Here is a 21,855-nt window from a genome sequence, read left to right as displayed (position 1 = left end):
ACAGCATAATGCAAAATGAAAATGTGGAGCTTCTTGTCCAAAAAGCAGAAAAAATTAAACATAAAACATCTTTTCTTCTGTGGCCTCTGTAATGGAGTTTTTATTTGCTATTTAACATCACACTCCCTTAGGCAAGAGGATCCTGGGGGATGAGTGTAGACTCTCACAGACACCCAGGTGCTGCAGTCTGCAATCTGGTACACAAGGGGCCCACGAGGTACTGGGTTTCCTCTCCGGGTAGCTGCAGAATTCAGACTCTGTGTTTCGACTGGGGGTTGGGAAGTTAAGCCAGGCATCTCCCCTTCCCATGGGGGCCAACATTCCAACCCACAGCAGTTGAGCAACCCCCAAAAAGTCACCCATGAGTGGCACCACCAGCCCAGGCCAGGGAAAGCTTCCCATGCCTTGCCTGGAGATGCTGCAGAGCAATGCTGGCCTGATCCTAACCCTCCCAATGCCTGTGCCCAGCAGGGGGGAGAAGGTGGCAGTAGTCACTGAGTAGAAGTGGAAAGGGCACATGCTACGTAGGACCCAGGGAATCAGGCAGTGGAGAACAGGACAAGAGAACTCATCCTAGGGAAGCAGCAGAAGGTAACAACATGCATGAACTCAGGCTTTAAGACCTTGGCACATGCCCAATTTTCCTATCAGACTTCATTTACAAACACAAATTCAAAGCTAAAATTATTTAGCATTTCAAGATGGTGACTGCAGATCGTTAGACCCTACATGCAGGGCCCTTCTGAGTGAGGGCCTTATGTAACTACACTGGTCACCTGCTCTGAAGTCCTGCTCCTTATTAAGCTTCAACCCATTCCTGACACTTAGGAATGCAGGCTGTGTTGGCATTCTTTCCAGTTTCTCAGGAAAAGGCAGAAATACCGATTTGTATGTGAAATTTGATTGTTAAATGTTGGCAACAAAAATTATTGTTGTTACTTTTACACAAACACTATGCAAAGCAAAAGAAACCCAACCATGTCTGTGGGCTTAACTGGTTCACAGGCTCAATAAGCTCTGTGAACCAGAGACTAAGATCTTTTTCAGTAGTACTCCCATCATCTAATCCTGGCAAATATTAGGTATTTTAAAAATATTGGAATGAATGAATGATTTTATTTTAAAAAAGGTAGAGAAATCAAATATTATTGTTAATAATAATGGTTACCAAAAATTAATACCTACCATTTATCGAGTACATACTATGTGCCAGGGATGGCATTAAGCACTTTATATACATTATCTCACTAAATCCTTACTAGTAATGGATAACATCATATTGAGCTTACTATATGCCAGACACTGTTCTAAGTGCCTTATATAAATTAGCTTATTTAATCCTCACTATGATTCAGAGGGGTAGATACTATTGTGATTACCCCCATTCTACAAATTAAACAACTAAGACACAATATGGTGGCTCACGCCTGTAATCCCAGCACTCTGGGAGGCCGATGCAGGCAGATCACTTGAGGTCAGGAGTTCGAGATCACTCTGGCCAACATGCTGAAATCCTGTCTCTCCTAAAAATATAAAAATTAGCTGGGCGTGGTGGCACATGCTTGTAGTCCCAGCTACTCAGGAGGCTTGAACCTGGGAGGTGGAGGTCGCAGGGTTGCAGTGAGCCGAAACTGCACCACTGCACTCCAGCCTGGGCAACAAAGCGAGACTCTGTCTCAAAAAAAAAAAGAGAGAGAAAGAAAAGTAACTTCTTAAAGTCACAGAACTAATAAGTGGGAAACGCAGAGCTTTTGCACAGAGTACATGCTCTAAACCACTACCCTATTCTGTCACATTTATTATTCCCCTCCTTAAGGATGAGAAAACTAAGGTTTTGTAACTTGTTAAAGATTATTAAATGGCAGAGCCAAAAATTTAAACAACTAGGAAAATGAGCTATTTTGTTTTGCTTTGTTTCGCTGGGTTGCAGCTCATGCCTAACATAAGATGTTTTCAGAGCCACCAGATCCTACCACAAGTATTGGTAAAAACTGGCTGAGATAACAAAAACCAAGAGGACAGGAAATAAATGTACACAGAGACACAGGAACATTCCTGAATGCCTCTTGGCCTCCTTGTACCTACCTTGCCAGGGAATTGTTGTATGACCTGGGGAATATAGCTTATTCCCGATGGTTTCTTCTGTAGAGACACCACCACAAAAAGTTCAAACAGCTGCTGCTCCTGTAATTCAATAAGATCCCGCTCCAAGGTCTGGTAGTGAGGATTCCTCTTGGAAGACTGTTGCAGTTGTGCTAAGCGTTTATGGCGATCTGTAATGAAATCATGGAGCAATGTTTTCTCTCTGTAGCCCTACCTTCCTTGCAGCACCAGAGGTCATGACCCACACAGGATTAATCTTCACACAGTCACTGTGGAATGAATGCTGAATAACCAGTATCTGCCACATAGACATATCTGTTAGGGCTGTGACATACTAGGGGGAATAACTGCAGACCCTCACAAGTGTGCAGGGGCCTCACTCCACTTCTGGACAGCAATGGGACTAACATTCCATGTACCAACCAATATTTATGTATGTCCCAACAAATAATCTATGCTATCCCATCTTTCATGGCATCACACCAGGACATATGGAAAATGTCACGAAAAAGTGCTAGACTGACAACAGATGCTACTGCTGGGAATGCCATGAAATCACAGGGTGCCAGGTGGCAAGGGGCAGGGGGCAAACATTTGATAAAATAACTGAGTCCTAAGTACAGAAAGGGGTGAGTTTGATAAATTAAAACAAAAATTATCCTCACATTGAAGAAACTGTCCAGTTCCCTTCCCTCCTTGCCGTATATTACTAACAATGAATATATGCTTGTATCAGTAAATGGTGCTAGACGCAAGAGAAAAATATTAAGTGGAAGAAGATATCCATCAGCAGACTTTCTCAAAAGAATAAAATTATGGAAACATACTATTTAAACAGTTATAGCAATATCAATCAAAACTGGATAGCACCTATCCTCTATTCTCATTTATCTCTAAATTTTGAGCAATCTAGGGTGGTCCCCACTGAAGGAAACTGTGGACTTGCAGAATAGTCTACATGTCCCAGTGATTTGCTTATGTGTCATTCTGAGCCACTGATAGACTCAACCTCTAATTGTCTTTCCTTTCTTTTTGATATAATGCATTCTGTCCCAAAAGAAGTTATACTATAGATCAAAATATTAAGAACATTTAAAAAAATGCATCCGGGAATGGCTCCCCAGAATAATCCAGTACATTCAGTGCTCTAGGCAAAACTTTACTTACGTCAAAGGGCTGAGTTCAAGTCAAGAAAACTTTAGGTTCTGTTTCTCAGTAGTAACAGCCCTAAATTAGTCATCTTTACACATCTAGACTGAACCTGATGATTATTAAATTTCACCTTCAGTCAGGCTACAGAATCAAACACCTGAAGCAATTCAGGCCAGTGGAGGGAGCACAAGACTATTAATCATAAAATTAGGGTGTCAGATTAGAAGTGGAACTGCCCTGTACTCAGCTTTGATAATGTACGTCTTCTACTTTTTACACGGCTTAGTATGTCAGTCACTTAAATAGGAAGTAGATAACTTGCTGTGATAACTAGATAACATCATCATTAGATGAAGGATGAAGGCATCATGAAGTGCTTGGACAAATAGAGTCAAAAAAGCATGATGCATCTATATTCTACTAGAAAGTAAACAGCACAATAATCTGGAATATAAATGCCTATAAATAACAAATAGATGTTTACTTTTTCAATATCAGAGGTATCAAAGTTACTTAAATAATTACACTTGAGTGGCTACAAAAAAATCAGATATTTGGCTGGGCGCGGTAGCTCACACCTGTAATCCCAGCACTTTGGGAGGCTGACGTGGGAGGATCATGAGGTCAGGAGTTCGAGACCAGCCTGACCAACATGGTGAAACCCCGTCTCTACTAAAAATACAAAAATTGGCTTGGTGTGGTGGCACGTGCCTGTAATCCCAGCTACTCAGGAGGCTGACACAGGAGAATCGCCTGAACCCAGGAAGCAGAGGTTGCAGTGAGCCGAGCTCGCACCACTGCACTCCAGCCTGGGAGACAGAGGGAGGCTCCGTCTCGAAAAAAAAATCAGATGTTTACTGCTCAGAGGATGATTCACACACTCTATTTTGGCTGCCAGGAAACTACTGCATATATGTCTGGACATGCAGCCCTCTGCTGCTTCCCTAAGAATATTCCATCATAAGAACCACACTGTTCAGCCTCACTCCACCATGGGAGACTTTAAATGCTGTCAAACAGCTGACAGTGTTTAATTCTGACTGTTTAATTCTCCAAACCTCAACAGGTTCTGAAAATAAGGAAATCACCTACAAAATGGAACTTCATGTTGGGAAAAACATGCTTAATCACAAAGGTAGGTGCCCTCCACCTAACTCATGATCATCATAAGAACGGGAGCAGCTCCATTGACTCACTCACTCTTTGGCAGATACTCAGCATCACTTTCGTTCCCACTGGTTTCACCTGAAAAAGAGAGAAGGAGTTTCCATTTGTATTGTCCAACAATAGGAAGTACATGAGGATGAGAACAATGTAAACCCACAAACCTGGGGACTTGGAGTAAGGAATAATAAAGCTGCTGAGCCTTTCTCCAAACCACTTGGTTGTATCAGGTTGGGACAGTTATCAAAAGAGAGCAAGAGGCTCAAAGAGGAAACTCCTCTACTACATCTTCTTCCCTACTTCACTCCTCAGCTCCCCCTCATCCCTAATTCTAGAAACTAAATGCATTTCAAACCAGTTTTAAGAAGTCTAGTTCAGAGTGGATTCTATTTCTATATCCACATAGTTGTCTGTATATTCCAAATAAAGTATCAAAGGCAAACACCAAGAGGCCTAACCAAGAATATAAACACCAACCAGACTATAAATTTAGAGTAACAGGAAACCATGAGAACTAGGAGAGAGATATTACCAAGTCAGCCCACCTCTTCTATAATGCCTCTAAACTACTTCTAGTCCACATGGATTTTTTCTTTACTCCAAATTCTCATAGTACTCATAATGCTTTGAACTATTTTCATTTTCCCCAATCAGATTTTAAGTATTTTGGAGATAAGGGGCTATCTTGTTTTCACAAGGGAGTGTTTTGTATAATTCTGAGCACACAGGCAACACACACACACACACAAGCAGCTTTTAAAATAAATAAATGAAACATTTCTAGATTAAGTTTGAAAAGTTAAAGCAAAACAGAAATGCAAAGAAAGGGAAAACATTTAAATGTATCAGAAAAAAACAAGGCCTAGAAGTCATAAGTGAAATTGGATTATATAAACTTGTATCTAATTTAAAAGTCAGTATTAAACTCAAAAAGTGAACGATAAACTGGGAAAGTATTTGTAAACACATTGCAGGTACAAGGCTGTTTCTTAATGTTCAAAAAACTGTTACAAATCAAGAAGAAAAAGTACAACAGAAAAAAGGAATAAAGGGTGGGAACAGGCAATTCATAGAATAAGATTTGTAAGTTGTTGATAAACATGAAAACTGCCCAAATTCATAATGAAATAATGTAAATTAAAACAATAAACAAGACACACATTTTCAACCATGATACTGCCATAAAAAGCTTTAATAAAGCATAGTATTTATTGATGAAGATTATGGGGAAAGAGGTATTTTCAAATGATGTTTGTAGAAACAAGCTGTTACAATCTGCTTGTGGGACAATTTGGCAGTAGTTACAATTTTTTTTTTTTTTTTGAGACAGGGTCTCACTCTGCTGCACAGGCTAGAATGCAGTGGCACAATCTTGGCTCACTGCAACCTCTGCCTCCCGCGCTCAAGTGATCCCCTCTACCTTAGCCTCCGGAGTAGGCTGGGACTATAGGCGTGTGCCACCACACCCAGCTAATTTTTTTTTTTTTTTTTGAGACGGAGTCTCACTCTGTCGCCCAGGCTGGAGTGCAGTGGCACGATCTTGGCTCACTGCAACCTCCACTTCCAGGGTTCAAGCAGTTCTCCTGCCTCAGCCTCCTGAGTGGCTGGGATTGCAGGCATGCGCCGCCATGACTGGCTAATTTTTGAATTTTTTAGTAGAGACAGGGTTTCACCATGTTGGTCAGGCTGGTATTGAATTCCTGACTTCATGATCCGCCCGCCTTGGCCTCCCAAAGTGCTGGGATTATAGGTGTGAGCCACCACACCCGGCCACCCAGCTAATTTTTGTATTTTTTGTAGAGACAGGATTTCGTCATGTTGCCCAGGCTGGTCTCAAACTCCTGGGGTCAAGTGATCCACCCACCTCAGCCTCCCAAACTGCTGGAGTTACAGGTGTGAGCCACTGTGCCTGGCCAAAATTTTAAATCCATATGTTCTGTGATTAAGCTCACTTCTAGGAACTTATTCTACAAAAATAGTCTTATATAGAAACATACGTAAAAGACGTGTTTGCAGCATTGAAGATTTTTATGTATACACACACACACACTTTTAAATATCCACAGGTTAAATAAAATGTTAGAAACAACTAAACTGTCTACTAGCTAAATAAAATTATTTTACTTCTATGCAATGAAATACAGTACAGCTATGTGGATCTCTGTGTTGATATTGAAAGAGCTCTGAAATACATTAATTAAGCTTTTTAAAAAAGGAAGGCATACAAAGCCTGAATAGTGTAAGAGTATTTGTGTAGAAAATGTATTTGCATGCACATGAAATTTTCTAGGTGTGCAAGGGGGAAGTTTGGAAAACTCTGGCTTTTCATTTTATAATAAGGAATAAGAGAACATTAAAATAAATGCTGCCTATTCTTAAGATAGGTGGGAAAGACACATAAGATGTTACAGAAAAAGTGCTTATTTAAACATTGCATATTACATATGTTTTATAACTCAAAATTAACCACCATGACAAAAAGTATAGTGTGGCTATAAAATATTATTCAGAGGACGAAACAAGCACTGTGAGCTCCTGGTCCTATCTATAGTCTTAGTACCAGGTACCTCTTAGAAACTTAGGAAGTGCTTGGAAAAAAAGAAAAGAGAGAAGAAAAGGGAAAAGGCAATATAACTAGAAAAGTTCTTATAAAAGATCACTTAATTGGCTTAATATATTATCATCTATGGGTTTTGATGACCTGTATTCTAAGACAGTGAATGAAGGTTAGGGGGATTATGAGGCAAGAGAAAAATCTACTGAGAATCCACAGGGATCGAAAAAGTACCAGATAGTCCACTTTTAATATGAGACTTCAACACACAAAATTATAATGACAGAATTGATGAAGGCTGATAAGTCCTTTTGTAATACGTGAAAACTGAAAGTTAAGAAATATTTAGGGCCAGGTATGGTGGCTCATGCCTATAATCCCAGCACTTTGGGAGGCCGAGGCAGAAGGATCGATTGAGCCCAGGAATTCAAGACCAATCTGGGCAACATGGTGAGATTTTGTCTCTATAAAAAACTAAAAATTAGCTTGGTGTGGTGGGCATGAGCCTGTGGTCCCAGCTACTCAGGAGACTCTGGTAGGAGGAAAGCTTGAACCCAGGAGGTTGAGGCTACAGTGAGCCACGTTTGCATCACTGCACCCCTGCCTGTGTGACAGAGTGAGACTCTGTCTCAGAAAAAAAAAAAAAAAAAAAAAATCAAGAAATATTCAGGTTGGAATATATTCAGTAAACTCTAGCAGGGACTTCAGAGTAGGTAAATATAATTATCTATTGTATTAGGCATTGTTGATATACAGACAAAAGCTTAAGAAAGAAAATGAAAATCTGAGAACTGTGATGATAAAGGCAGGAGATCCTCAGGCATGAGAGAAATTTCTCTGGTGCATTGGAGGAGTTGGTCAGAGGTAGGGAAAGGTAAATGCTTATTTTATTTGAGCCATAAGTGAAGGGTTACAATGTAGAGGCTGCTCCTTTTTTCTTTACTTTTGTTTTGGACAGCAGAAGTTGGCTAGAAGTTGGAGGATTTTTTGTTCTTTTCAACATTAATACAGTCAAAAAACTGGCTCTTCAAAAACTTGTCTTAGAGCCAAATTTACTAGAATGTTCCTAATCCATAAGGCACAGACTACAAATAAATTAAGGGCTCGGTAATAACCTACTTAGAGATACCTGGGTGCAGTGGCTCACGCCTGTAATCCCAGCACTTTGGGAGGCCAAGGCGGGTGGATCACGAGGTCAGGAGATCAAGACCATCCTGGCTAACACGGTGAAACCCCATCTGTACTAAAAATACGAAAAATTAGCCGGGCATGGTGGTGAGCACCTGTAATCCCAGCTACTCGGGAGGCTGAGGCAGGAGAATGGCGTGAACCCGAGAGGCGGAGCTTGCAGTGAGCTGAGATTGCGCCACTGGACTCCAGCCTGGGAGACAAAGCAATACTGTCTCAAAAAAAAAAAGCAGCAGCAAAAGGAAAAAAAAGAAAATTCTGGCCAGGTGTAGTGACTCATGCCTGTAATTCTAGCACTTTGGGAGGCCCAGGGAGGTGGATCATTTGAGGTCAGGAGTTCAAGATCAGCCTGGCCAAATATGGTAAAATCCCATCTCAATTTAGAAAAAATTAGCTGGGTGTGGTGCCATGCGCCTGTAATCCCAAGCTCCTCAGGAGGAAGAGGCAGGAGAATCACTTGAATCCAGAAGGCAGAGGTGGCAGTGAGCTGAAATTACACCACTGCACTCCAGCCTGGGTGACAGAGTGAGACTCTGTATCAAAAAGGAAAAAAAAAGAAAAGAAAATTCTATCTTTAAAAGTCTGCAAAAAGAAGAAATATTCTCCTTTGCTATGACTTAGCTGTTGTTTCTAAGGAACTTATAAACCAAAATTGCTAAATTCTACATATTTGCCAGATGCGTTAGTCCATTTTCATGCTGCTGATAAAGACATACCCAAGGCGGGGCACAGTGGTTCACGTCTGTAACCCCAGCACTTTGGGAGGCTGAGGTGGTGGATCACTTGAGGTCAGGAGTTTGAGATCAGCCTGGCCAACATGATGAAACCCTGTCTCTACTAAAAACACAAAAAATTAGCCAGGCATGGTGGTAGACGCTTGTAATCCCAGCTACTTGGGAGGCTGAGGCTGAGAATTGCTTGAACCCGGGAGATGGAGGTCGCACTGAGCCGAGATCATGCCATTGCACTCCAGCCTGGGCAGCAAGAGCAAAACTGCATCTCAAAAAAAAGGCATATCCAAGACTGGGAAACAAAAGAGGCTGAACTCTACTTACTGTTCCATATGGCTAGGGAGGCCTCAGAATCATGGTGGGAGGCAAAAGGCACTTCTTACGTGGTGGCAGCAAGAGAAAATCAGAAGAAGCAAATGCAGAAACCCCTGATAAACCCATCAGTTCTCGTGAGACTTATTCACTATCACAAGAATAACATGGGAAAGACTGGTCCCTATGATTCAATTACCTCCCCCTGGGTCCCTCCCACAACATGTGGGAATTCTGGGAGATACAATTCAAGTTGAAATTTGTGTGGGGACACAGCCAAACCGTATTCCCAGACAACCAAGTTAAGAATCTTGCATAAGTTTTTAAGAAAGTTCTAATGATTTATTATAAATGTTGACAATTTCTCAGTTAACAATATAAGTTTTGTCTAGGCATATGAAGGATACAACTTTTTTTTTTTTTTGAGATGGAGTCTCGCTCTGTTGCCCAGGCCGGAGCACAGTGGCGTGATCTCAGCTCACTGCAACCTCTGCCTCCTGGGTTCAAGTGATTCTCCTGCTTCAGCCTCCTGAGTAGCTGGGATTATGGGTACGCACCACCACGCCCAGTTAATTTTTGTATTTTTAGTAGAGACGGGGTTTCTCCATGTTGGTCAGGCTGGTCTCGAACTCCTGACCTTGTGATCTGCCTGCCTCGGCCTCCCAAAGTGCTGGGATTACAGGCGTGAGCCACCATGCCTGGCCAGGATAAAACTTATTAAATGACTACAAGTTGAGTACCACATACCTTCAGTCTATACAAGACTAATGTTTTCATACCTACAACAAAAGAGTCTATACTGATAAATGATTATAATTCAAAGTAGGACTACAAAATAGTGATTCAATTTGTCTATGAAAATTAGTATCATTGGTTTATGATTATTTTTGCATTTATTTATTTGTTCATCCAATAGTTATTACTTGACACAGAATTAAATAAAATGGGTTTGAGAAACAATCCCTTATCTTAAAGAAGTTTATGCTTAAGTGGGATAACAGGAAAGTAAGCCAAAATTTTTAATACATATCAAACATTAAGTTATATGGTGATTCTCCTCCTGTATCCTGACAGCTACAGGATTGCTGGAACAGAAAACAATTCTTACCTTTTGTTGGAGGTAATTCCTTTCCAGTGTAAGAATGTAACTTTACCTTCTTCTTCCCTCTTTTAGATTCGAATATGTCATCTATTTTCAATACAAGCTGAAAAAAGACCAGAAAAATACAAATTAAGACCAACACCCAAAAGTTTCACAGTTTGATATTAATCTATTAAGGATTCTTATTCAGAGAAAAGACCTATTTTATAAATAGAAACCTTTACCTTTTTGAATACTGGATTTAAAATGATGACCTTTAATTAGATGATACGTTGTTCTAATACCAAGTCCACATAACATAGGGAAGGAAAATGGGAAAGGATATCATATGAATCCAGCACAGGCTTTTAGATTCCTTGTCACTCCATGTCACAACATGCAGGAAATGTGGCTATTGCCCTTTGTATAGTGATCAAGCCTCTACTATTAAACTCAAGTTCTCACTTGCCTGGAGCAGGAAGCAGAACACTCATTTATCTAAAAGGCAAGGTGAGGCATAGTTATTTCTGCTCCCAGAAATTCTTCCCAAGGAGCAGATAAACATACTTAGAAAGCTTTTGTCAAAGGGAATATTCTAAGAGTACTAACATTACCATTTATTTTAGAAATATGTCATAAAATTACGAGACCCAAATATACTGAAATACAAAAACTATGTTTTTTCTTCCACTCATCAATCTATTTCTCAAGCAAGTAAAATCCAGACCATTTATTTTTAAATTGTTATATAATTGCTTCTCTCCATTTCATAAGTATTACTCATTAGAAAGCTTTCTTTGCTGCTGGGAGAGATGTGTGTGTGTAAGAGAGGCAGGAGACACACACAGAATGTGGTAAAAAAGAGGAGATTCGGAGCTGATCAACAGGTACTTTTAAAAGGAGGAATTGATTAGTTTTTCTATAAATACTTCTCTTTTTTTCTTAAAATTCCAAGCTTTTCTTAAGTATCAATCCTGATTTAACATACTTAAAGCCTAGAATTACAATTGTTAGGAACATTATAAATGACAACAACCAATAAAGTTCCCCGAGAAAAATGCTCTTGTATTCTCTTTTGTCCTTGTTTCTCTAGCCATCCTGGCAATCAACAGGCAGTGAATCAGTCCAGTGCAAACCACCGTCCCCTGCCAACCACCCATCCCCAAAAAACCATGCAAGAAACATATGCTTCCAATACACAGATTATTACCACATTTTTGGATGAGTTTGTGCTCTTAAAAGATTTTTATCGCTGCAATGCAAGTGAAAAATTGCCAATGTTCTTAAATATTACCATTACAAAAAACAAATTTAAGAGAATCTAAAATTAAAAAGTACTAAGAGCTATAGGAAAGATGTATGGAAATAAATATATATTTGGGTTACATAATGACCCAAAATAGCATAATTGTTAATTTGCATTTGAAAAGTAGAATCAAAAGTATATTCAAGTATAAAGGAAAGAGAACTGTTCTAAAACTATGCGATAAAGTGATAAATTTAAATTTCTGTCATGAGCTAGGAAGAAGAGCCTCCTAGTTGCAAGAAATACTGTAGAATATTCTTCCTAAGAAATGATGGAAATCATACTGCTGTACACACAACACAAACAATAAAGGCAGTAGGAAATGTACTCTAGCAAACAATCCGACACAGGATTCCACAGCAGGGAAGGAACAGAAGAGTGGGGAAGAGGCAAATGGACTAGATCAGTGAGGTGAAACTGTGAGGCAGTTTCCTTTCCAGGGACAGCTGGAGGCCTTAAAGGGGAAATAAATGAAAATGGACTTTCTTATGGAATGTTGTTCTAGAAGATACTCCAAAGCCAAAATTTGTATTGCATAAGGGACATTCTAAAAAGATTTAATCCAAGGAGGGTCATGGGTAGAAAAGCTGTCATGGCTTGTTCCTGCCTGACAATTAAAAATTCATAATCATTTTTTTCTCCTCACGTCTCCAGAAACCTTCAAAAAATATTAGAAAGGGAAAAGTTAGATCATATCACCTATCATCAGATACAGAAAAAGCTTCGAGTACTTGAGAGCCATAATACATAAAATATTGAGGCATGAAATCAAAAGTGCTGTAAAGCCTCCCTGGGTCTCATTAAACTCTATAATCCATGATTCCTAAATATTTGTTAATGCCATTATAAGAACCACATCTTAAACACAATCCCTTAAGGTGTTTGCATTCTTCTCCCTATGAACACACAATTTGTCGTTTCTTGGCCATGTGGGAGGATGCTTTGTTGTGCCAACATGATCTACCAGAGGATGGAGCTACTGCAAGATGCCTGGCAGTTCTTTAAGCCTCTTTTTTAAAAAATATTCCTCATGATACACAGAAAGATAAACAGTTAATTTTTTTTTTTTTTTCACTAAGAGAGATCAGTTTAGCTCTTTTTTTTTTTTTGAGACAGAGTCTTGCTCTGTTGCCCAGGCTGGAGTGCAGCGGTATGATCTCAGCTCACTGCAAGCTCAGCCTCCCGGGTTCACGCCATTCTCCTGCCTCAGCCTCCTGGGTAGCTGGGACTACAGGTGCCTGCCACCATGACCAGCTAATTTTTTGTATTTTTTAGTAGAGAAGGGGTTTCACCGTGTTAACCAGGATGGTCTCGATCTCCTGACCTCATGATCCACCAGCCTTGGCCTCCTAAAGTGCTGGGATTACAGGCGTGAGCCACCACGCCTGGCCCAGTTTAGCTTTAAAAAACCTCTATGTCTTTAACTTTTCACATAGTAAAGAGGAAGGGGCAGAAAACTGATCATAAGAAATTAAATATTTCCCAAGGAATCAATCAACAGTTACTAACCCAAGAAACAGATGTGACTTTTGTTTAATGTTAAAATCAGGTACAAAAAGTACATGTTAGGCCGGGCGCAGTGGCTCAAGACTGCAATCCCAGCACTTTGGGAGGCCTAGGCGGGTAGATCACGAGGTCAGGAGATCGAGACCATCCTGGCTAACACAGTGAAATCCCCTCTCTACTAAAAATACAAAAAAATTAGCGGGGCGTGGTGGTGGACGTCTGTAGTCCCAGCTACTCAGGAGGCTGAGGCAGGAGAATGGCGTGAACACAGGAGGTGGAGCTTGCAATGAGCCGAGATTGCGCCACTACACTCCAGCCTGGGCAACAGAGCAAGATTCTATCTCACAAAAAAAAAAAAAAAAAAAAAAAATTACATGTTAAATGAACAAATTTAGATGGGATTAAAGAAGGAATAATATTCAAGTGATCTGATTTCTTCATTACAGCAGAATATTTGCACAGTATTTTGACAATTCTGATAACACCCTGCATTACAGCAGAACAAAGTAACAGAGAAAGTTTAAAAATTTTTCATATAATTTCTGAAGTGTTTCTCCTAAAAGAAAATGTCTATCAGTCTGGTGCAGTGGCTCACACCTGCAGTCCCAGAACTCTGGGGGGCCAAGGCAAGAGGATCGCTTGAGGCCAGGAGTTCAAGAACAGCCTGGGTAATATAGCGAGACTCTGTCTCTACAAAATAAGTAAACACGTAAGAAAAAATATAAATATGTATGTCTGCAAGTAATCTCAATTTCTTCATTTTGGTTGCAATGCTTCTAGTAGAGATGACATACAGACTTACTGCCTTTTCTCCCTTGAGGGAGAAGTCATTTATGTATTATGATTGCTGATAATTTCTATTCCCAAGTAATAGATTTGTTTTTTTCTTTGGAAATTTTTGCCCCAAATAAATGGCATATACTTTTTCGTTACTGAAAATCTGTAAACTCAAGCACAAAACTGAACTCACTTTGGCAATGATATGAATGAGTGAATTAGAACAACACTGAAGCCATCCTGAGAGAACGCCCTTTTATATAAGATTCTGGTGCTTCCTTGAAATAGGCAGATGATTTTAATGAGAGCTAAAGTAACTGAAGTGAAGTCCCCATCTAAATCAATTTTACAAATCCATAATGAAACTCTGGCAAAAGCCATTCATGCACTTTTCTAGCATGAGCAAAAATTTAAAACGTAATGCTGCCTTCCAAGTCTTCCAATCCCAGTAGGTCAGTTCTAACCTATTATTCATTCCAGTCTACAGTTTACTTATTCTCATTCATGGAAATGCTGAAGTAAGAGTCAAAGAATGAAAGCACTGGAGTCTTTACCCTTGGAAGATTTTTCATTTTCCTGTTTGCAACTTCACCAGCTCGGAAAAGCTTCCATTCCGTTAAAGTGACCGGCAAAGTGGTATCTTTTGTGAGCTTTGACCGCAAATAAGCTTGTGAGTTCTTTACTTCCATAGTCTTCCGGTGAAGGAATTGAGGTTTGGGAGGGAGCTAAAACAGGATAAGATGTACTGGTAAGATCACCTAGTTCTGTTGTTGTTGTTTGTTTGTTTGAGATGGGGTCTTGCTCTGTCACCCAGGCTGGAACTCAGTGGCATGATCATGGCTCATTGCAGCCTCAACCTCGGAGCTCAAGCGATCCCCCCACCTCAGCCCCTTGAACAGCTGGGACTACAGGCACGTGTCACCACATCTGGCTATTTTTTTTTGGTAAAGATGGGGTTTACCAGGTTGCCCAGGCTGGTCTCAAACTCCTGGGCTCAAGCACTCCTCCCACCTCCACCTCCCAAAGTGCTGGGATTATAGGTGTGAGCCACTGCGCCTGGCCAGCATCATCTAGTTAATCTCTGTGTTATCATACAAAGTCAAAGCTATTCCAGAAATGCATTTATCCTATATTTCATTTAAAATTATTTCAAATGAAGATAACATAATTTCTTTCTCACCATTTATAAAGAAGTTTCTCAGGTTTCTAATCCAAAGTTCCACTACCGGGTAATCAAATTCCCAGAAAACAATGGCCCACAGTTTTCATGAACTCTAGGGAGCCTTTGCTTCTAGGCGTCTCGCATGCTTTCAGGGACTAGGAAGGTAATTTAATGGTCATAGGTTGATGTAGATTAATAGGGAAAGTGGGAACTAAAGTGAACTGAAAAGTTCATGGCTGTCTAAAGGCATATATATTCAATTATTTTTGAAGTGTTAAAACAACCACCAAAAAAAAAAAAAAAAAAAAAAGCTGTATGCTATCCCAAAAACAAAACAAAACAAAACAAAAAAAAAAACCACCACCAACATTAAAACTTATATTTCAGTGCCTCTTAGTTCTGGCCCCAGTTAAATACCCTTAATCTTTTTGTAGATACCATGAATAAGATTCTAATGTTTTCTTCAATTAATTATCTGGTTATACCTTGGGCGCTTTAAAAGCACTTTTAGCGGGTGGCAGCTTCCATGCTGAAGGGGATCTCCACATAGGTAAAGGCTGCACTGGAATATCTTCATATGGATTTTCTTTGGTGGGATCTTAAAAAATAATTTTAAAAAATGTTTACATGAACATAATTAAATGCAAAGATAACCACAGCTAGCAAAAGAAAGAAAAAGCTAACTATGTTCAGCTTTCTTATTCGACATTGCTGTAGGGATGTGGGTTAAAGCACTTTAAGCTTACAAAACCACTTATGTGTCCAACAGAGCTAAAAGAATTCTCAAAATGCTATATTATAAAAATCTACTTATGAGCTGAGCAGTCTATCACATTAGTTGTAAAATTCATTAGAGAATAAAATAATTTATACACCAAAGGTTTCCATGCTAAAGAGAAAAACCTAGGGCAATATATGCTTGATTATAGAAGAAAATACCATCCTACAATTAAAGGCTTCACCAAATACATAATCATCAAACTTAATTGCAAAGTTGTCAACACCTACATATGATATCTTCATAGATATTGTCCTCAGACTGTGTGTAATAAAGTGCTGACCCAGAATTTTTTCCAAGTTCTTCATGAATCGTCTGTGAGTTCCGATTTCGAAAGTGCTGAATATCCTCAAATTCAAAGGATTTCCTTAAGAAAATAGATATATTTTAAAGTTATATCTTTCAAAACTCTAATCTTTATTTTTTAACATTTTTATTTATTTATTTGATTGTTTTATTATTGTTATTTTTTGAGACAGAATCTCAGTCTGTTGCCCAAGCTAGAGTGCAGTAGCACAATCTTGGCTCACTGAAACCTCTGCCTCCCAGGTTCAAGTGATTCTACATTGCTGTAAGGATGTTACGCCTGGGATTAGAGATGCATGCCACCATGCCCAGCTCTTTTTTGTGTTTTTAGTAGAGACGAGGTTTCACCATGACCACCAGGCTGGTCTTGAACTCCTGACCTCAGGTGATCTGCCTGCCTCAGCCTCCCAAAGTGCTAGGATTACAGAAAATTCTAATCTTTAAATTGGTATGGGAGACAGAAATAAATAAGTACAGAACTTGTATGCAAAATTACAAAGGTGTTTTATCAGAGATCTAAGAATAATGAAGTAGGCTGTGCCTTGTAAACACCATGAGAAAACTGGATGCTTGCAGCCAATCACATTCATGTTCTACATTGGGTTCCTTTATTAAGTTCACTTAGTAAGGAAAAGTGGGGCTGAGGCCAGCATGCCCTAAACGAAGTGGAAGAATGTTACTGCTTCCCTACAGAATTTTTTAATTTAATTTTTATTTTATTTTATTTTAGAAGCAGGGTCTCATTCTGCTGCCCAGGTTGGAGTGCAGTGAAGTGATCACAGATCACTGTAGCCTGAGCTCTTGGGTTCAAGTAATACTCCCAAGTAGGTAGGATGACAGGAACACATCACCACACCTGGCTAATTTTTTCTTTTTTTTTTTTTTCTGTAGAGACAGGGTCTCACTATGTTGCCCTGTCTAGTGTTTGGCTGGTCTTGAACTCCTGGCCTCAGGTGATCCTCCTGCCCCAGCCACCCAAAGTGCTGGGATTGAGCCAGCACACCCAGCTCCTATAGATTAATTTTGTTTTTTGTGTTTTTGAGACTGAGTCTTGCTCTGTCACCCAGGCTGTAGTGCAGTGGCACGATCTCAGCTCACTACAAGCTCAGCCTCCCAGGTTCAAGTGTTTCTTCTGCCTCAGCCTCCTGTATAGCTGGGACTACAGGTGCACACCACCACGCCCAGCTAATTTTGTATTTTTAGTAGAGACCGGGTTTCACCATGTTGGCCAGGCTGGTCTTGAACTCCTGACCTCAAGTGATCTGCCAGCCTCAGCCTCCCAAAGTGCTGGAATTACAGGAGTGAGCTACCATGCCCGGCGCTGGCCCAGATTCTTAAAGATATATTAATAAAATGGAAGGTGTTCCGATGCTCTTATGTCAGTAGATTATCTTAGACATTACTACATTTCTGCTTTTTTCTCTTATTTTCCTTCCACATTAATCAACACCTGCATGTTCAAATCAAGGCCATCACCTAAGCTGGGAAGTGGAAACTGGTTTGAAAAGGAAAAAGAAGCTCAATAATCCTGTAAGGGAAATACCTACAAGTCTTCATCTGTAGGATAAAAACATACCTTTTAGATCTTCCTCTTATTTTTCCACCATATTTCTTTGGTTCAGGTTCCTGAGAAGAGGCCAAAGAAGATTGTGCACAAGAATTATTTTCACAGTATTTTTTGTCACAGTTTCTTTCTTTATACGGCATAACACCAGATTCGGATAAATATCTGAATGTCCTACGAGGTTTTGGCAAAGGATTTATGGAAGGTCCACATTCTTGCCCCTCAGGCTCAGAGTAAATATTTTCTAAGCTCTTGGTTATTCCGTATGAACTATCCAGAACTCTGAAGTTCAGTTCTTTTTCTGAAGAGTCACAATGTTCTAAAGCCAAATTTAAGAGTTTATCTGGGGGAAGTGCTTCTATTTTCTTCCATAGTATTTGTGAGGTATAGAAGTTTCCTGGAGGTAATGAAGTCTCTGGATCTAAGACATCTTCTTTACAGCTTTCAATTTCTTTGACCCGAGAACACACCCAGTTGGATTCTGATTCATTTTTAAAGAAGTGTGTATCATCATATTCCTGTTTCTTATTTTCATTCTCACTTTGATCATGGCTTTTGGTATCTTCATTTATATCTAGACCTACATTCTCACAGCTGGTTACATCCAAGTTTTTGCTCTTTCTCTCAGCTATAGGATTTTTCTTAGGAAGGATCTCTTGGTGACAGTTATATCTCACTCCAAAGTCCTTTGGACGCCACTTTTCTGGATTAGATATATTTGCCCTTCCTTCCCATTGAGAAATTTTTTGTTTGATATTTTTGCAGTGGCTTCTTGACAGTGTCTGAACAGCAGTACGAGAAAAACCAACATCCATGTTCCCAACTGGGTGAATGACAAGTGATTAATCTTACAAAGGTTCCATTACAAGTAAATGTGAAATATTGTATTCTTTATCCTGTCAGAATCCAAACGATTCCAGTATTTTCCCTTCATGTTTAACTTGTAAATCTCTTTGTAAAAAGAACAACTTTGATCAGTGATCCTTGTTGAAAATGGCTACAACCTGATCTTGAATAATCCTGTGAAAATGACACAAAAATATGTTAACACATTTTATAATTTCCTAATTTAAAACTCCACTGAAACACTGTCCACCTATCCCTACATAATTCATATACATTGCACATGTAAAAACATACCTGTCATCTATTAAGTGATTCAACTACATAAAGGCACTCCTAAGATGGTGAGACAATAATACTAACAAAACATTATTTGTGGTATTTTTCAAATTGTCAGCTTTAATGTTCTGCCATATTTAATTTCCTAAAGTTAGGTAGAATGAGATTTTAGAAAAAATTATACATAGTAGTATACAATATTATTTTGTAATAAATTAATTCTTTTTTTTGAGACAGAGTCTTGCTCTGTCACTCAGGCTGGAGTGCAGTGATGGTGATCTTGGCTCACTGCAACCTCTGCCTCCTGGGTTCAAGTGATTCTTCCACCTCTGCCTACTGAGTAGCTGAGACTGCAGTTACGTGACACCACACCTGACTAAGTTTTTGTATTTTTTGTATAGACGGAGTTTCTCCATGTTGCCCAGGCTAGGTTTGAACTTCCTGAGTTCAAGCAATCCACCCCCTTGGCCTCCCAAAGTGCTGGGATCACAGGCATGAGGCACTGCACCTAGGCATAAATTAATTCTTTATGAAACCTTCTCTTAATGAAACAAGGAGCAATGGAGTATCATAAGGAGCATATATATATACACAGAATTACATCTCAAAAACCCCCCAAAATTTATGTATGTCCACAGCAACAGCCAGTTAGCATGGAAACACACCAATAGCCAACTTCCTCTTCCTGTCTTACGTTGATTAATAATATCAGCCCATCATATAGCCTATTTCAACTTTACTTTTAGCAGCACAGGATTCCATATACACTAAAGACAACTCAAGGTGCTCATTAACTATCAGTTGCTTTACAATGTAATAACCTATTTTGATGACTGGACTTCCCACATCTATGCTACCACACCCTTGACCCAAATCAACACAAATACTTACAGCCACTGTCACATTCCTTCCTTTCACACAGAGGCTTCATTCAGGCCCATAAACCATTTCCTCATATGTAAGCTTCAGTGGAAAACTTTTCCTACCAACTGAGTAAAGACCTGATCTCAAGTTCTACTGTATACTTGTTAAAAATAGCAGTTGATTCAAAACTTCCTGAGGCAGGGATCATCCTTCCTTGAGCTTTGTCTGTGTGGCCTTGATTAACAGGCAGGAAAATATCTTAGCCCAGCTCTGTCAGTACAGCTGACCAAAACTGTTACATACAGAAAGCACACAAAAATGTTATTCTTGGCAGAGCAACTGCTAATAAGACTTCCATCAACTTTCATTTAAACCATTCCTACCTACAAATCTGTGGGAAAACCAGCTTTGCCAGCAAATAAACTTTGGTGACAGTCTGATGCAAAAAAAAAAAACTTCCAAAAAACTTTCAGAAATTAACCTCATGTGGATGAAAACATAATAACTATACCCAAAGCCCAAAACACCACAACTGTTGCACAGAACTCTTGATAAAAAACGAATGCATACAATTTAAAGATCTAATCTGCTACTGTTGATTATTAAAACTGAAAATTCTTTTCTTGCTTCTGATATTTATAGGGAATTCCTAGGATTTTAGGGTGTCTTTGAGACTCAAGTTTTCTTCACTATAGACAAGATAGGACTTTTTTTCTCTGGCTCCTGGGAAGCTCCTAGAGGTTTTTGGTGGTCCTTGTTAACCCTTTCTTTATTCTTCTCTGGTTAATGTGTCTTAAGCGTGAATGGCTCAAATTGAGGGAAAAAAAAGATGAAAATTGTCAGGGCTAAAAAAAATTTCTGACTTGAAAATTACTGGCAACATGGCTGGGTGTGGTCACTCACACTTGTCATCTCAGGACTTTGGGATGTTGAGGCAGGAGCATCACTTGAGGCCAGGAGTTTGCGACCAGCCTGGGCAAAACAATGAGACTTCATCTCTACTAAATAAATAAATATATAAAATTAGCTGTGTATGGTGGCATGTACCTATAGTCCCAGCTACAGGTTGGGAGCGTGAGGCAGGAGGACTGCTTAAGCCCAGATATTGGAAGCTGCAGTGAGTTATGATCACAGCATTGTGATCTAGCCTGGGTGATGGAGCGAGACCCCAACTCATAAAAACAAAACAAAAAAAAGGTAAAAGTCAAATGACTGGCAACATGGCTAAACCTATAGAATTCACACACAAATATAAATGATGTATACTGATGGTGTTTCAGTTGAACAGAGTAGCACGGCAGGTAAGACTCTCATAAAATAGGTAGGTATTTACTTTCTCCTAAATGTATGCTTTAATACATTATAGCTTTCAAAAAATGAACTATTTCAAAAATGAAAACACTTTAATGAATTTTAACTAGATCTATGACTGTACTGATAACACAGAAAACCTGTCTTAGAGCTGATTTAACAGTTTCAATTTTTGCCAAATTAACTTACACGCTTTATAATGTGGTTTCCCTATTCTCACATATAGGTTGTGATTTTGTCCCATCCAAAATTAAGAATTGCTCACCTCAGTTGTTTGCTTACAGAAACCTCACATCTGTCCCTTTAACCTAATTATATTCTGAGCCACCTTGCTACTCAGTGCCTCCTCTCCCATGGCTCTCCCAGCCTATGAGATCTTATTCATCCCATTCCTCATCTTCCCAGTTTCTTGCCTTAACCTCCATTATTATTGGTGGACATCCTAACTCCTAAGTGCTGGCCCAACTTTCAAATCGTAGATCTCTCCCAAGATTTGTCTTTTGAAAACTTCCGAAAGCCAACTTATTTGCATACTTGTTCTAGAGACTGCTTCTCAAGTTTGCTTTAACAGTTCTAACAGAAACAGAAGTTGAGAAAATCTAACAGTTTCAACAATTTTAAGAATCATTTGTCTTTTATTTTTATAGCACAAAATGAGTCAAAGACTTTTTCAGCTATTAAAAACTACTGAAGTCAGGTGCGACTCACAAGAAGAGAAGGCAGAATACACATAACCACAATGGGCAATTTCAACAAAAGAAACAACAGCGGTCATTCAGTTCCTCACCTGAACAATAGAAGTATAAACATAAAAACTCACGCATGATTTTTTTCTTTTATGAGATGAAGTTTTGCTCTTGTTGCCCAGGCTGGA

At 39.4% G+C, this 21,855-nt stretch overlaps 1 protein-coding gene across 4 annotated transcripts in view; it reads right to left on the bottom strand.

Moving 5' to 3' along the window:
* DENND2C (DENN domain containing 2C) overlaps positions 1-21,855 on the bottom strand; it is an 86,769-nt gene that overhangs the window by 23,639 nt on the left and 41,275 nt on the right. For all 4 annotated transcript variants that reach the window (XM_033196972.1, XM_033196977.1, XM_033196976.1 and 1 more), the window contains exons 2-8: positions 17,697-18,704; positions 16,045-16,181; positions 15,522-15,634; positions 14,429-14,599; positions 10,313-10,409; positions 4,456-4,500; positions 2,086-2,273 (exon numbers count right to left, since the gene is read on the bottom strand). In XM_033196972.1, the coding sequence (XP_033052863.1) occupies positions 2,086-2,273; positions 4,456-4,500; positions 10,313-10,409; positions 14,429-14,599; positions 15,522-15,634; positions 16,045-16,181; positions 17,697-18,499 (1,554 nt within the window). In that variant the 5' untranslated portion in view covers positions 18,500-18,704. The remainder of the gene's footprint in view (positions 1-2,085; positions 2,274-4,455; positions 4,501-10,312; positions 10,410-14,428; positions 14,600-15,521; positions 15,635-16,044; positions 16,182-17,696; positions 18,705-21,855) is intronic.

This window comes from Trachypithecus francoisi, unplaced genomic scaffold, assembly GCF_009764315.1.
Source record: "Trachypithecus francoisi isolate TF-2019V2 unplaced genomic scaffold, Tfra_2.0 Lachesis_group5, whole genome shotgun sequence".
In the NCBI taxonomy this organism is placed as follows: Eukaryota; Metazoa; Chordata; class Mammalia; order Primates; family Cercopithecidae; genus Trachypithecus; species Trachypithecus francoisi.
This window is presented reverse-complemented; position numbering and strand designations above follow the sequence as displayed.